The sequence below is a fragment of the Anolis carolinensis genome, chromosome 1, assembly GCF_035594765.1.
Source record: "Anolis carolinensis isolate JA03-04 chromosome 1, rAnoCar3.1.pri, whole genome shotgun sequence".
In the NCBI taxonomy this organism is placed as follows: domain Eukaryota; kingdom Metazoa; phylum Chordata; class Lepidosauria; order Squamata; family Dactyloidae; genus Anolis; species Anolis carolinensis.
This window is the reverse complement of record NC_085841.1, coordinates 290,784,632-290,798,727: the sequence shown is the minus strand read 5'-3', so window position 1 is coordinate 290,798,727 and position 14,096 is coordinate 290,784,632. Positions and strand designations below refer to the sequence as shown.

The following is a 14,096-nucleotide window of genomic DNA, read 5'->3' as shown; positions in this document are numbered from 1 at the left end:
CATAACCCTGTACTCTGTTCTGATTGTAGTAATGTGGATTAAATTGGGTTTAAAAATGCTAGCTGGCTCTGCTTACTTACCCAATTTAGGATCCTATTTTGGTTATAGGAGAGCTTTCCAAACATTTCATGTTGGTGACACACTTTTTAGACGTGCATCATTTCTCAACACAGTAATTCAATTTTACTAGCAAACTGGAGGTTAAAAGAAACCTTTGTAAGAGATGTGGACACATACATAAACTGTAATAACGAAATATATAGGGTTGCAACATATCTCATGAAAACCTTTAATTTATGCTTTTAAATATATAGAATTTGTAAGATAACATACATTTCTAAGATGCATTTATCCAACACACCTATACATTGCTGACACAAAGTTTGGAAAGCATTTAAAAGTTTAATAAAGCAATGTCCGGTAATAAAGAACTCTGTCAGTTGACTGACAATGCCTTAAATCTTACAAAACATTATAAGCAAAAATGTGAAAATATTTGGGGTGAGTCTTTTAAACTTAATTTGTAGACATATTGTGACAATGAATTTACAATTGGTTTTCTAATGATTTAGTGACAGTAAGAGGAGATAAAAGTTCTCTCCCATGTGTCATTCTGGACAAACAGATGGGATACGTAAACATTCTAATTTGTGTTAAAGAAGGCCATGGATTTACATAACATTTAAGCAGCATGTTGAGTAACATGTTCCAATTCTGAAAGCCACAGAAAAACCCAATATTGTACTTTCGAAAGAGGTGAGAATCTTTGTTTGATGAGATTACTTCCAGAGCCTAGTTTATCCTGATGACAGCCAACAAGTTGCATACTATTCATTCTGGGGAATGAAACTCCAATAACCTCAGCAGCCTTATACAAGCTAACTATACCCCGTTCTTGCAAAAAAGAACACAGAATTCCTGAGGCTTCTGCTATTCTTTCCCTTTTTAGACTCTTCCTTTTGAACAGACACCTAAATCAGCTGAAATACCACATCCCAACCCAATTACGTTGTAGTTGAAAAGCAAAATACATAATTTCATGATTGCAAAGAAATAACCATGGTTAGTCATTGTGACAGTGAGATCTTTCAGTTTTTTCTCTGACAGAAAAATTACTCCCCAGCAATGTCAGTTGATGGTTGGTTCATGCCTTTAGTGTGTCTTGAAGTCATATCAAGAGAAGAAACGTGTATAAAAGTGACATGACATGTACATCCAAGGTTTGATTGTGCTGTCAATATTATCTTGCACTGTTCTCTGCATTTCACTTGCACTGCAATCGTGCATTGTCTGTATTCATATGCATTAACTGTCTAGTTGTTTCTGCATTTTGATTCAGTCAGGAAATGGGCATTTTTGTGGTTTTGGGCTTGCTACCATTAGACCTAGTCAGCATGGCTAGGTGTTTCACCCACACAGAGGGCTATAGGTTTGCCATCTTGGTGTAGGGACTTGTATATTAATATTTGACATTTGTGCAACTACTGCATACTCACACATATCGAAGCAGTCCTTAGAAAAAGACTGTGCACTATTGCCACATATTACACTAACCCTGACTCCTGCATGTCCTGCATTATTGGATATGTTTTAATTTGTGCAGCTTGCGGGTGTGAACAAACCCACCATATGTATATTACACCTTAACTTCTCATGGCTTCTGGAAGGAGAGGGGAAGTGGCCATGAGAAGCCTCACTGAAAGAAGTAAGGTTCCATCCTATCTTAAAGATACTATGGTGAGACTGTGTCAGGACCCTGGTGCTGGATGAGGATGATAGAGAAGAGAGTCTTATCTCGGGAGCCATATCCAAGGCAAATGCTGAGCAGCCACCTGAGCAGCCTGACACTTTGGAGTTCATTTCTGCTACACTGGAGCTTGGTCTTTCTGGCATGGAGGTAACGTGAGTCAAGGCAGGATGAAGCTGATCAGAGGAAAGAGCAGGAACTGACTTGCTCTGCCTGGTTCCAGCCAAGGGTCAATGCCATTCAGCTGTCCAGGGCTTTCACAGCTGTAAGGGCTTTCAGGGATAGCATAAATAACTGGTGGCTGTAGCAGATCTATGTTGGGAGCACTGTTTTAGATAGAGTTATAGTTGGTGAATCTTATGTCTTGAACTATGTGTTTTGGATATTGATTTGGACATTTGGTGAGACTTTCTGCTATTGACCTTGTGTAATGGACAACTATTCTCTTGTTTGATCCTCTGTTTGGACTGACAACTGTGTTGACTCTTGGACTACCTCTGACTATTGTGCTTGGAGAACAGCTGTAGACGATAATAGACCACTTCTGAAAAAATCCCTTCCTGAATCCCACCATGCTAGATAATTACAGGTCAATTCCTTTCCCAAACCAAATTCCAGGGCATGTTGTGGTTTTCCAGATTCAGAGATTACTGGTTAAAACAGATTATCTAGATCCATTCCAACCTGATGTCAGACTTGACCATGGGACAGATGTGATTTTGGTTGCCTTGGTGGATGAGAGAACTGGACAGGAGACATGTGTCCCTATTGCATATTTCATTAGCTCTCAGTATTACCAACCATGGTATTTTTCTGGGCTCCTTTTTTGGAATGGGACTTGAGGGCATTATTTTAGTGGTTCCTGTCCTTTCTGAAAGGGCAAACTAAGTGGTGATGAAATATTTCTGCTTAACTCCCTTATCATTGGTTTGGGACCTTAGGGCTTGGTTCTGTCTCCAATTCTGTTTAATATCTACATGAAACCATTGGGAGATGTTATCCAGAGTTTTCAATTTAGAATGTTGATGACAGTGTTCCCATTGGACTCCTAAGAAGGTGTATCTATTGTCTGCACCAGAACTCATATTTCTGGTCAATAATGGAATTGAAACTTAATCTGGACAAGATAGAGGCACTCTTGTCCAATTGAAAGGAAGATTGGGAGAAAGAAATTTAACCTGTACTGGATGGTGTCACATTCTCTCTGAAACCTTAGTTTTGCAGTTTGGATGGAATCTGGAGGCCCAGGTTTCAGTGGTGGCCAGGAGTGCCTTTGGTCAGTTGTGACTAGTGTGTCCGTTGTGCTCATTCCTTGAGAAGTCAGATCTGGTTGTAGTAATGCACACCATGATTATATTCTGTCTTGACTATTGTAATGCACTATACGTGGGCTGCATTCTAAAAAACCCTTTGGAAACTTCAGCAGGGCCAGCACGTTGTGGCCCGAATGCTGACACGGGCAAGTCACAGGAATCATATAATTCCATTAAAATAGCTCCACTGGCTATACAGGGGAATACTTTCTTTCTGTCCTGCCACCATCATTTATCTCTTTGGTGGAGACACAGGAGAAAGCCTTTTCAGTGGCTGTACCCAGCTGGTGGAATTTCTTTTCATGGAAGACTAGTCTGGTCTTTCTTTCTACTCTCTGTTCTCCAGCTGGTGAAAGCCTTCTTATTTGAACAGGCTTTTATTGGATATATCCTTGAGGAAGCTTTTTTATGGTGGTGGAAGCTCTAGTTTTAGTTCTCCAAATTACTGATAGTTTTGTAATGTGTAAGTTATGGTTTTAAAATGGCAATTTGTAAATAGTGTTTTAATTTTATTACGTTTTGCTAAATTTGTTTTGTCATTTGTGAACTGCCTTTGGTCCAACACTGGAGAAAGGCAGCATATAAATGCAATAAAAATAAATATACAAAATTACAAGTGGGAAACTGAAGCATAAAAATGTTGACTTCCTCAAGGCTAATGTAATGAGATTTCAGCTGGAGAAAGATGTGAACTGTTAATTCATGGTCCTTAGGTATGTTATTAACCACCATGCAGTCCAGTGTATCTGAAATTTAATGTCTACTGAAAAGAATGGGAACTCAAGAACATGAGAAATTCACACTGCTTTACTACTAGCAGTCTGCATCTACTGTAACAGCAAAACGTTTTATGCTTATGTAATGTTCATGTATGTTTAAAAGAGTATGAAAGTGTTCACTTCCATTTTAGTTAAATTCAGTTTATTATAGTGTCTGAACTTTAAAACAAGGTTATTCATAACAATGCTTTGAAGAAATTAACCACATTCACAAACTATAGTTTTAAGAAACCATGTTCCACTGTGCCATATAAAGTTAAACACAGCTTGTGCGGATTCTGACACTATGATAAACTGCAGTAAATTCATAATAATTTCTATTCAAATGGTACCACACTTGTCTGAATACAGGAGGAGGCAAACATCTAGTTCCAATCCTTTCTATCATCACTTTATTCACATAGAAGTGGTTGTGTCTAAGAAGTAGAGGTTCCTATTCTCTTGGGCTTTCCATACAATCAAGATCCTTGGTTTTCCAGGGATCTTGGTCATATGAAGAGTCTTCATGAAAACAGGAAGTTATCTTCTGATGTTGAAAGGTAGCAGGGTAGATATTCTTCTTTTTCTATGTTCAGGAAAGTGGTGAGTAACAGGAAATAGAAGTGAAAGCTTCTGATCTCACCACTATAATATGTTAGTGTTATGTTCAAACAAGGCCACAATACTAAACCTTTGAATTCCAACGTATGAATAACTTTAGGTGCAACAGTTTAGAGATCTTTTTTCACAATAATATATAATCAAGAATGAATGTGGTAGCCTAAGCCTACACTTAATATAATTAAATTGTGTCATTTAATACGGTATTACCCAAATTTAATTTCACATATTTATGCTTATTCAGGTACTGAAATTATTATCCTAGATATGGTATGTTCAGCCAACTGCTTTTCTTTGAATTTAATGACAGATTTTGGCTTCCACTTGCAATCTTGGAAGAAACATTTTCCTGCAATTTCCAAATGTTTGGGGGAATATAATCTATAAACTGATCATAGAAAGGTAGAAAGGGAGTAAGTAAAAGAGGCCCTTTGTCTTGTATGATCCCTTTCCCTGCTCTTGCCACATTGAAATCATGGAACATGTTTTTATGCGATTGATGAATGGCAACAACTTCTTATGGTTTAGGAGTCAGAAATGGTCACCATTTACTAATCAAAGTCACTTGCTAATTCCACATTTTATAGTGAAAATATCATACCACTGGGGTTTTCAGTAATGCAGGGCTTTACTGCTTATTAATTCAGTGATTTTCTGGAAAAATTACCTTTAATTTTAATTGCAGTTTAAATATAATTCGAGTGCTCATCTTGATTAGACAATCAACCAAAGCTTACTTGGTCTTCTTCACATATTATGGGAATGCACTGCATATTGCTTTTTTTGCGGGTGGATAGGTGATCTGATATGTTTGAAGAAACCAGATGCGTTTACTGGAGAATCATTTTGTGTTCTATCTCCCTTTCCATTTAGTGCCATTTAGAGAGGCTCCTACCTACTCAAATAGAAGACGGAGGCCACAAAGCACTTTGGCAACACCTCGTGTCTTGCTTCGATCCAACAGCGATAACAATCTGAACGTCAACGTTCCTGCCTGGTCAGCCTCCTCTTTAGCTTCTTCACACCGTAGCCTTTCGCCTCACCTACTGCAGCAGATGCAGAATAATCCCAATGGAACTGTGAGAACAGTTGGGAGCTACACTTCATCTTCTCGGAGCCGCTCACCATCATTAAATAGGTTAGGAGAGGATGCAAAACGGCAGCAACACCGGCATGTCAGGTGATGTTTCAATATTCCGCGTTTTAATGTAAAAATAATTGAATATGTACTTTTTTTAGCATAGTAACAAATACAAGTCTAAATATAAATTAATGTTGCCCCACGACATTTCACCTGAACCTCCCCAAATAAAGTGGAGGATAAAGGCAGAAGAAAAAAAATGGTATATCTTACTGTGATTATTAGCAGACGTATAGAGCCAAGGGTGGGATGAGACAAGAAGTGGCAAGTTATAGCCTATAGATTTGCCCAAAACAATGCCAAAATTTATAGTTTCTTGAATATAAAACACAGACACATGTGGCTTATTCTCTTCCTGGAAAACTTCCAGGATATCCCGGACACATTTTTAGTTTGCTGTCCAGTTAGTCTCAAATGTATCATCATTCTGTTCAGCCCAGTCATTCCACAGCAACTATACTAATCATGCTTCCTGGGCTACAGGTGTTTCTAGATTATGCATCTCCATTCCAAACTGTCATTTCCCCCAATTGTCCTTGAAGCTTTTTGTTTTTACATAACACTACACTTAAAATAATTTCACATGTGATTAGACATTGTCCAGGGAATTCCCACTATATTTTGTCATAGTTGAACAGTTCACCTATGTAAGTACTTCTTGCCTGCATCTATGATAATTATATAAAATAAATTGTGATAATTTATCATGCTGTTACCAAATGTTATATATTTTAAATGGTCTAGATGAATTGCATAATTGACTACACATAAATTCTAGTTGTTAAGCAAGCAATGTAATCAGAATATTTCAAGTGCTGACACCTGCTGCTTTCTCAGTGTGAAATTTAAATCGGGCATTAGGAATGTGTTCAGTGGAACTTACATACTATTTTTTAAAATAAAAACAAAAAAACAGGGTCTAAAAATAAATTTGCCTGCACAGTTATGGTAAACAAAGTTATAAGATAGAAATCGTAATGTTGAATAACAATTTTTAAAATGAAAATTGTGTGTAGTAATCCAGCTTTTCCACTATAACTGTAGATTCATAAACCATGGGGGGGGGGGGGGGGGAGAATGAGCACCAAAATAGACAGTAGGGTGCCTGTCTGTTCGAATTTCTGGAAGGTGAAAGCGTCAAATATGTTTATGTTAATTTATTACTATTTAAGATGGCTCTTCAACTTAGCTGTTTTACATCTTTGCCTGTAATTGTATTTCTAATGTAGGCTTAACTATTAAGTGCTACAAGAACCTGAATCATTATCTCAGTGCATGGGTCATTATATTTAACCAGTGATTTAGAAACCTGGAGTCAGTTTCTGCCTTTTTGTGTTTGCAATGAAAAAGTAATATAATAAATTGATTTTTTTACATGCAGAAATTTATTTGATGGCAGGTGCTGCTTTTTGAAACAGTAGTAATCTGGTTGAGATGTCCTTATTATTACAAAGCAAAATAATGTGATTTCATTTTGCATTCCTTCCAGTGCCAGCTATAACCCCAGTGCCAACAAAGATGCTATATCTGCCTTGGAATATCAGGGTCCCAAACGCAAACTTTATAGTGCTGTACCTGGAAGACTGTTTATTGTCGCGAAGCCATATCAACCTCAAGGAGATGGGGAAATTCATTTGCATAAAGGGGACAGGGTAAAAGGTTAGTCTTCTTTTCTTAATAAATGTTCCTAAATGAATGGTCATATTATTTTTGTTGTTTTTCTCTTTAGAGTTGAAGCAATGAAGCAAACACTTGTATTCCTTGTTTCAGCTTAGTTTCTGAATCATTCAGGCTAAAATTTAAAGCTGTTCAAGTTAATTTTGAACAAAATACATTTGAATCCTTCAGATGCATATGAAGTGGATCTTACTAAAATAAAAACATAATACAAATGATTAATTTGTGATGAACATAACAGGTTATTGGGCTTACAATTATGACTGTGAATCTTGCCTTCAATTAAATAATTATTAGGGAACAGTAAAGACATAGAGCCAGTGGTGGTATAGTAGTTTAAGTGAAGGGCTATGACTCTGGAGACAAGGTTCAAATCTCACTCAGCCATTGAAACACACTGGCTGACCTTGGGAAAGTCACACTCCCTTAGCTTTAGACCAGTGGTTCTCAACCTGTGGGTCTCCAGAGGTTTTGGCCTTCAACTCCCAGAAATCCTAACAGCTGGTAAACTGATTGGGATTTCTAGGAGTTGTAGGCCAAAACACCTGGGAACCCACAAGTTGAGAACCACTTCTTTAGAGGAAGGCAAAGGGAAAAACTCCCTCTTAACAAATCTTACCCCCATACCCCAACTTCATGGTAGGCTCACTTTAGAGGGATATCTGCAAAATGTTGGGGACTTTTAGCTTTTTCTTCCTAGAAAGGTAGTCTGACTAAAAGGCTGCCTTTGTTTTTTAAAGAAAGGTATTGTAAAAATCCAGTTTGAAAAAATAATATTGCAGGTTTTGGGGCCGCATGAAAAGCAAATTGTGTGTGTGTGTGTGTGTGTGTGTGTGTGTGTGTGTGTGTGTGTGTATGTATTACTCTCTCTCCCTCTCTCTCACTGATTTCACAGAGACAGTACTATTAATTTTCTGTTGATTCACTCTTTGGATGCTTTTAAATTGTCCCAGGTTCTCTCACCTCTTTCCACTCTTAACTCTGTGTGCTTCAGTTAGGGCAAAGGTGAAAAAAATAGTTTGTACTCAAGTAACAGCAAGGAAAAGACAGCATGAGGGGATGAGTTCTTATCCTTCAGGCACTCCTGGGATTATTAATAACTTTTGGGAACACAGAGACATTACTTTACCACATACATTTATGCAACCATACATTTTGTCCCTAAAGTACAAAATGTTGGTTTTGACCATTAAAGCTCTACATGGTTTGGGTCCAGGTTACCCATACGATCTCCTTCTCCCATACAATCTGCCTTAAACACTGAGGTCCTCCAGGGAGTGTCTACTCCAACCAGCCAGAACCTAACTGGCGACGATCACCTAAAGGACCTTTTCATCGGCCACCCCAAGACTGTGGAATGACCCGCTGGAAGAGATTCAACCGCTAGATCAGCTGTTGAAATTTAAGACCCAATTGAAAACCATATCTTCCATCAGGCTTATCTGGTCAATTTTAAGTTGTGAATTTTAATCTGAATTTTATCAGTAAATTTTAAATTGTATTTTAACTCTGTATCTTGTTGTATGTCTTTTAATAGTGTTTTATCTCATGTTTTAATGATTTTGTATCCTGCCTCAGTTGCAGGGAGAGGCGGGTAATAAAATTATTATTATTATTATTATTATTATTATTATTATTATTATTATTATTATTATTATTATTATTATTAAAAAGTGCTAAGGGGAAATCTGAGATCGAATGATGAAACCAGACTGCCTAAAGAGCAACACATTGTATGGGCTTGAAGGATAGTCAGCTAAACTTAATCTCTGGTAATCACAGCAGACAGAGAGGCCTACATTAATAGAAAAGACACTTGATTAAATCTGCTTGTGAAAAAAACAGATTGAACTAATAGGTTCTAGCCAAAGCTAGGAAATTTCTGAATTTATAATGAATTGCAAGATGTATGGCTGAGAAATATGTGGCTTCTAAGAACTACATTCAGAGTTCTACTCTCTTGATCTTAGCTAAAATGCCAAGAAGTGATCATTCAGAGGTCTTTGACATAGAGGGGAGAGAATTGTATTGCAGAGTTCTACATTCATGTCACTATGGTTTTCACATAATTGGATGATCCACAGCAAGATAGAAAGTATCCTCTTCCAACTTTGTTGTCAGTTGAAAATCATTCTTAGGACAACAAATACACAAGAAGTAGCAGTGCTCTCCAAAATAGATTTTCCTGTTAAAATGCCTTGACAATATTTCCTTTAACAGCCTCCCAAGGAAGCAACTAGCCAACATGCAATAGTGTTACTGCTGTAAGCCTGCTGCCATAGGCCATCTTTCCTCCTCTACAAACCATGACAGGGATTATGAAAAGGCATAGAGTCATAGAATAATACAGTTGGAAGAGACCACATGAGCCATCTAGTCCAACCTCCTGCCATGCAGGAAAAGCACAGTCAAAGCATAGAAAAGACGTGCTTCCCATTCCCTTTTCAGTGGTTCGGTGAAAGCACCTCTGCCTTGAATTTGAAATTCACTACCCAATGGCACTTTGCTGATTGTATGAATCCAAAGGGAAAGCTGATTTCCTCACATTCTCCTCCCCAGTTGTACCTCCCTGCTGCATTTCGCTTGCGGTTGCAGACAATCTTATTATTCCAAGTGGAACAGGGAGATACGGAGGGACAGAGATGGTGCTTTTTCCAGACCCATCATATTGGAGTTCTTTAAGGAAGTTACTGGCACTGCTTCCTGAACAAGAAGACTTGTAGATCCTAAAGTCATAGAAGTGCAAGAGACCCACACCCCATATTTGAGAGTGGGCACCAACCATGTTCCCACCAGCCTACTCCCCAAATATCTGACATGCAACAAAGTGACCTGTTACATACAAAATCCAGGGGTTCCTTTTGCTTGGATTGTGTCTGGCTAGATTCTGTCCTTCCCTGTTTCCTCTCCAAGTAATTGGGCTGGTCAGCAAAATGACATTGTTGTCTTGCAGTGATAGGCCTGCCATCAGATTTGCATGGGTTTGGGGATTCTCATTAGATTTAAGATCTTACAGAAGCTCAGAACTCTCTCAAGAGGAGGTCTTCTCTTGGGATTGAGGCATTTTATATAGGCCTGATTCATGTGATCCCGCTGGATTTGAGCTAACATCTGACTGTGCTTTGAAATCCTGGCAACTTCACTAAAGGGCCATCTGATCCAACCCTCTACTGTTGCAGGAACTCATTCTGGAACCTGGTCATCTATATACTGTTCAAAAATAATAAAGACCCTCGGTTCCCCTTTTTATTGGCTAGTGGATTCATTTATGAGAGATATTCAAGGATATGATGCACTTTGCTGCCAAAATCATGAACATCTGCTTTTGCTCTGATTATCTGAGACATTATCAGACTGGCATTCTGCCTTTTGTCAGATCTATCATAGGATTTCTAGCCTCTGCGGCCATGCTGCCATTCTCCTATCATGGTTCTTTTATCCTGGTAAGCTAAATTGTTTCCCCTCCTGACTGTGTCAAGCAGCCAAATGCTTTCTTGCTTTTTATTAATGACTTCATCCTTTCTTCATTGTTGCATACTTGGAGCAGCTTCTCAAGACCTTGCATGGTGGCAGTTTTCCTACTTCCCCCAGATCCTTCTATTTTTGTCTGTTCAGTCTTGATCTTGTACTGGTAGCAACATAGGAATAGAGCAAGCTGCCTTGTGATGTGTTAAATCTCTGGACATTCTAGTCTAGTACAGCCAGCTCGGCCTGATATTGCTTCTTTAAATTCTCCAAAATATTATTTTCCCAATCCTGTGGTGATTTCCCATGCAGGTTCTATCCAGACCTATACCTGCTTAGCTTCTGAAATCACGTGTGTTCAAGATACGTTCCTATAAAATAGGCTGGGGAAAATGAAATCCATGGCTTGCATCCATGGCCCCGAGGATACATTTTTAATGTGAAAAAAAAGTGTGCCCCCAAATGTTTTCTAAGGGATGTAGGTACAATTCCATCCTATTTCCTTCTGGGCTTCCAAGTTTTTTCTTGTTGGAAAAAAAGTCCAGTCTTGGACCTAAAACAGCCCTGTCCCCATCTTCGTGAAATTGTTCCCCATGGTCTTTAGAAGGCCTTTGAGGGAATTGTGGGGAAGTGATTGTGATGACAATGATAATATTGGTGGGCATTGTGGTTACCCTTATGTATAACAGAAGTGGAACATTTCATTAATGTATATCTGGCATTGTTAATATGGGAGTTGTGAATCCACTCTTGGAGCAATATTTATTTCTCATGCAGCTACTCCCAAGTTGTATGGGGACTCTCTCAGCGTCAAGCCATTGTAAAGAACCAGGGCGATGTACTTGGATGGCTTCCACACAACTTTGGATGGAGCCACAATAAAAGAGAGAGAGAATTCAGTAGACCTGTGTTAGCAGATCCACCACCCACCTCACCCAGATTGTACTAGTATATTAGTGTATGACAGTTAATGTATAAAAGCAAAAGGGTTGTGCTGTGGAAAACCACTTACATAAGGTGGAAAAATATCCAATGTTTCTGTTGGTTTTCCTGGTTGCTCTGGTGTAAAGTGTATTTCTTATAAAACTAGAATACTGTAATTAGTGGTTATTTTTCTTTTTGATCAGTTGCTAAGATATGCATACAAGAATATATTAATTGATATTGCAAATAGAGGTGATTTTTAAAAGCCCAAAGTGGGTCAAATTCAGGTAATGACTTAACATTTGGAAATTGTTGTAACTATAGATGTATTCTAGCTAAAATAGTTTTTCTCTATTAGTCACTCTCACTGGCATCACTTTGTCTATCACTCATGATAAAATAAAACACTGCTATCTTACAAAATAAACTTGTTGATTTGGATTCCTTCCCCATGTTTCAGTCACTATAGCTCTTTTTCCTTTAGCAGGCTTCCTGCTTTGTTGACTGGTAAAACTAAAAACATTTAACACTACAGGTGTATGGTGAGTGTATATGGCTCACTTCTGCCAAAGTGAGCAGAAGTGAACTCTAGTAATTTATGAGTACAATGAGACACAGTGAGCTGGTGGACTGATTTGTTACACAGCCCCATGAATTATTCTTAACATGTTTCCTGAGCTTGTTTATCAGATGTCTCCTATAACACAAGGAGGAGTTGAGTAACAAGGTTTGGTATTGTAACTGCTAAAAACATATGTCGCTTGTATAGTGTAGTATATTGTAGTTTAACTAGGGCAGGGGAGCCTCCGGTGGCACAATGGGTTAAAGCCTCGTGACTTGAAGGTTGGGTTGCTGACCTGAAAGCTATCACGTTTGAATCCCACCCGAGGAGAGTGCGGATGAGCTCCCTCTTATCAGCTCCAGCTCCATGCGGGGACATGAGAGAAGCCTCCCACAAGGATGGTAAAAACATCAAAACATCCGGGCATCCCCTGGGCAACGTCCTTGTAGATGGCCAATTCTCTCACTCCAGAAGCGACTCAAGTTGCTCCTGACACACACACACACACACACAAAACCTAGGGCAGGACTTTGGGAAACCAGCATTGAATCTCCGTTTGACTAGGGAAACCCACTGGTGACTTTAGGCAAACCATACACTCAGCCTCAGAGAAAGGCAATGGCAAACCCATGATGAAGAATACTTGCTAAGAATCATTGGCAAGGGTTTAAGTTAATCTTGGCAAGAAAAAAAGTCAGAAATTAATTGAAGGCACATAACAAAAACAGAAAGAGTCACCTGTAACTTTATTTTATAGTGGTTGTTCATAGTCTCAGCCCTGTGATTGTATCCAATGCCATCAAGTGCATTTAGTAAGGACATGGAGTTTTACCAGTAGAAGTGAGTTCAACAACAGCAACCTTTTTATATATGGATTCCAAATCCTTCTGAATTTTACTCATCCTATTCTTAATGTAATAACATATTTGGAATAATGCAAATTAAATCATTTACAGTTCTACCTGGTAACACAACAAAAATGTAACGTTTTTAGGAGAAAAGTGGGATATAACTACAGTTAACTTCCTTCTTCATACTCCTGATCCTTATTTCCTTTGAAACCAATCTGCAAGAAGCTGGACAGAAATAGAGACATCCTGACTGCCCTCGAAAAGGAGTTTCACTGCTACAGAGAAATCTTATGTCCAGTTTCTTCTGGAAAAGGGAAAATACAGAAGGACCTCCATGGATAATCTAAAAATTTGGCCAGATTCATAGGGGATGATGTATTGATCTTTCTGATATGCTGGCTCCTTTCCACACTAGCCCACTTCAACAGAAGTCTTTTCACCTGCCAAACCTCAGTAGTTCTGTATGTGAAGATTTCAGATAGACATAAGTCTCCCTTCAACTGAAGGCCTAACTAAACAATAGAGATTCACAGTGATGGAATCTCTCATCTTTTATTTTTGAGTGAGTAAAAGATGTATGTTTAGATGGGCAAGAGATAGAGATCAGCACTATAGTGAAGGAGCAGGGAACTTAGCCTTTCTTCTCAAGGACCTCACTCCTAAACAAAGATCGCCTGTGAGCTTTTGCTGCCTGAAGCATCTTCTGTGGACATGCGTGTTATCCAACAATACCACAGTTACACTGTCATTGATAAAAAAACAGCCCAAGTACCTATCTGTGGCAATATAAAATTATGTATAAACTTAATTTATTTCACCCACTGCCATTTCATGAGACCCAAAATCTGCTGTTTAAGATTCTCATCCTTTCTAAGGCAAATTCCAAAACTGCTATTTGCCTGATTGAGAGAAACTTTCATACAACAATTGGGAGGAGGAAAGCTGCATTATAATCTTCCCTAACTTTTTAGAAGACAATTTAAAGATTATTCTGGTTGAGGATCCCTTATCTGGAGTGTTTAATCCAAAATACTCCA

The 14,096-nt window shown here is 38.5% G+C and overlaps 1 protein-coding gene across 12 annotated transcripts in view; it reads left to right on the top strand.

Moving 5' to 3' along the window:
- shank2 (SH3 and multiple ankyrin repeat domains 2) overlaps window positions 1-14,096 on the top strand; it is a 405,147-nt gene that overhangs the window by 165,578 nt on the left and 225,473 nt on the right. For all 12 annotated transcript variants that reach the window (XM_062967836.1, XM_062967830.1, XM_062967835.1 and 9 more), the window contains 2 exons: window positions 5,313-5,619; window positions 7,070-7,239. In XM_062967836.1, coding sequence (XP_062823906.1) covers window positions 5,313-5,619; window positions 7,070-7,239 — 477 coding nt within the window. The remainder of the gene's footprint in view (window positions 1-5,312; window positions 5,620-7,069; window positions 7,240-14,096) is intronic.